The sequence below is a fragment of the Octopus bimaculoides genome, chromosome 1, assembly GCF_001194135.2.
Source record: "Octopus bimaculoides isolate UCB-OBI-ISO-001 chromosome 1, ASM119413v2, whole genome shotgun sequence".
Lineage (NCBI taxonomy): Eukaryota > Metazoa > Mollusca > Cephalopoda > Octopoda > Octopodidae > Octopus > Octopus bimaculoides.
The window spans coordinates 47367893-47369028 of record NC_068981.1 but is presented as its reverse complement, the minus strand read 5'-3'; the positions used below and the strand labels follow the sequence as shown (position 1 = coordinate 47369028).

The 1136-nt window shown below is 28.3% G+C and overlaps 1 protein-coding gene across 1 annotated transcript in view; it reads left to right on the top strand.

The window, feature by feature from the left end:
• Positions 1-302: 302 nt before the first annotated feature.
• The window catches only part of LOC106879367 (cysteine-rich venom protein), a 49630-nt gene continuing 48796 nt past the window's right edge, over positions 303-1136 (top strand). The window contains exon 1 of the mRNA XM_014928889.2: positions 303-413. Within this exon, the coding sequence (XP_014784375.1) occupies positions 342-413 (72 nt within the window). The 5' untranslated portion in view covers positions 303-341. The remainder of the gene's footprint in view (positions 414-1136) is intronic.

Below are 1136 nucleotides of genomic sequence, written 5' to 3'. Positions count from 1 at the left end.
TCAAATTTGAAGCATGTTTGAATATTAAAAAAGTGACCGATTTTAAACTGAACTATGAATGTGGGTTGTACATGGAAAGGATTTTAATTAACATACGCAATATGTTCAACGTTACTTTGTTCGTATCATGTAACTTTAAAACGTCAGGCATGAGAAAAGAAAATTTTTTCCATTATGTATATGTTTGAGCCCCAAATCATGATTTAAAATCGATATATGCATTTACTGAACATCTGCTTGAAAACTATGTTACCGATATCGATTAGACTGTCATTTCTTTATATAAAGGCTGCATCTTGTTATTTACGTACGGTTGTATCTTCATACATACACGAATAATCATGTTCCAGCTACTGCAATTTTTCGTCCTTTTTCAGATATTCTGTTTTGCGTACGGCGGCCAACTTCCAGTGGTAAGACGATTTTTGCATTTTGAATATGAATAGTAATCTGAGATATGAGACATAACTATTTAGAAAATCAGTAACTTTGACTATAATCTATTTATGAAGCTTGCTACAATTATTCCTTGCTGACTGTGCCTTTAGACGGTTTCTGAGAGTTGTTCAACTGATTTCTAACCAAATATCTATTATAAATGAATACGAATTAATTGAACTCATTTAAAATTTAAGCATTCCGTAAAATATAAACCTAATGAACCCACGTTCGAAATGAAATACATAACCATACACAAAATTTCACAAGAATATTAACGAACTGATATCATATATAACATCTGGCATACTCAAGTTTATGGAAAAAAGTTGAATCCTAGCAATTATTTAATCCTTCTACTTTGCTGAAAAATAAAGTGCTCACAAGTGCGTCTTGGACACATATTATGGAAATATTTTGATATTTGTTATTTATTATTGTTTTTAAATATACTAAACTGGGTACAATTAAAATTTAGAAATATGTCGTATATACAAATTTGAAGTCACTCCCAGCAAGCAATATTCTTGTAGTATAGCAATAAATCTATGTCTTATAAAAGTATAAATAGCCTATCTGATTAATGAAAAATTATTAATATGACTTTAAAATAAAAAAAAGGACATTAATATATATATATACATACACACACCACACAAACACACATATATATATATATATATATATATATATATATA